This window comes from Prionailurus bengalensis, chromosome B3, assembly GCF_016509475.1.
Source record: "Prionailurus bengalensis isolate Pbe53 chromosome B3, Fcat_Pben_1.1_paternal_pri, whole genome shotgun sequence".
Classification (NCBI taxonomy): domain Eukaryota; kingdom Metazoa; phylum Chordata; class Mammalia; order Carnivora; family Felidae; genus Prionailurus; species Prionailurus bengalensis.
The window spans coordinates 70,168,931-70,170,098 of record NC_057355.1 but is presented as its reverse complement, the minus strand read 5'-3'; the positions used below and the strand labels follow the sequence as shown (position 1 = coordinate 70,170,098).

The following is a 1,168-nucleotide window of genomic DNA, read 5'->3' as shown; positions in this document are numbered from 1 at the left end:
TTAGGACATCCTCCTGTAACTCACAAGCTGATGACAGAGTTTCTTCATTGCTGCCTTCATCTCCTTGTTCCTGAATGTGTAGATGACTGGATTCAGAAAAGGTGTGAGAACTGCATCAAAGATGGCAAGAAATTTGTCCAAGTGTGATGAGGGGAAGGGCCAGGTGTAGAAGAAGATTAATGGCCCAAAGAATAAAACCACCACAGTGACATGAGCTGACAAAGTAGAGAGGGCCTTGGATAACCCACCTGAAGAGTGTTTCCAAACTGTGACCAGAATGATGATGTAAGAAATAATCAGTATAAAGAAAGAACCCACAGAGATGAGTCCACTATTGGCTGTGACCATGAACTCCAGCCTATTGGTCTCTGTGCAGGCAAGTTTAATGAGCTGAGGAAGGTCACAATAAAAGCTGTCCAATACATTAGGACCACAGAAAGGCAAGTCTACAACAAAAGCCAATTGGGCCACTGAGTGGATGAGGCCAAGGACCCAGGCTGCAGCCAAAATCAAAATGCACATTCGTGGGCTCATAATGGTCAGGTAGTGGAGAGGCTTACATATAGCAACATATCTGTCAAAGGCCATGGCAATGAGCAGCACCATTTCTGTTCCCCCAATAGCATGAATAAAGAAGATCTGAGATATACAACCCCCAAAAGAGATGGCTTTGCGTTTTCTGAAGAGGTCATAAATCATTTTGGGGGCTGCAATAGAGCAAACGCCCACATCAAGAAAGGAGAGATTGGCCAGCAGGAAGTACATGGGAGAGTGCAAGTTAGGGTCAGTACTCACAGAGAACACAATGAGGAGATTTCCCATTAGGCTTGCCATGTAGAACACAGAGGAAAAGAAGAAAAGAAGAAGCTGGATCTCCCATGAATTAGAGAGTCCCAGGAACACAAACTCATATACCACAGATTGGTTGGCTCCATCCATTGCCTCTGCAAACAGAGATGACACTAATTTTACCTGGAAAAAAAAGTAAAGAGAAAATAAACTTTGGGGGGAGTCACTGACTGCATGAATTTCATATCGTAAAGAAAAGACATTGCCTTATTTTACACAGCCAAAACATGTCTAATGTAACCCCTTAAACTATAGTTGCATAAAATAGGTAGTAACTCATTGCTACAAAGCACGGCTTCTAACTCCCTAGTCTCCTTAA

General features: G+C 43.0%; 1 protein-coding gene across 1 annotated transcript; it reads right to left on the bottom strand.

Annotated features, from left to right (window-relative positions):
* On the bottom strand, positions 1–967 carry LOC122467856 (olfactory receptor 4F3/4F16/4F29-like). The gene has a single exon (XM_043554439.1). It carries the CDS (start codon positions 937–939, stop codon positions 1–3), a length of 939 nt encoding a protein of 312 aa, XP_043410374.1. The 5' UTR covers positions 940–967.
* Between the last annotated feature and the right edge of the window lie 201 nt (positions 968–1,168).

Coding starts and splice junctions, on each gene's coding strand:
- LOC122467856 (XM_043554439.1), bottom strand. CDS start 939: ATGGATGGAGCCAACCAATCTGTGGTATATGAGTTTGTGTTCCTGGGA.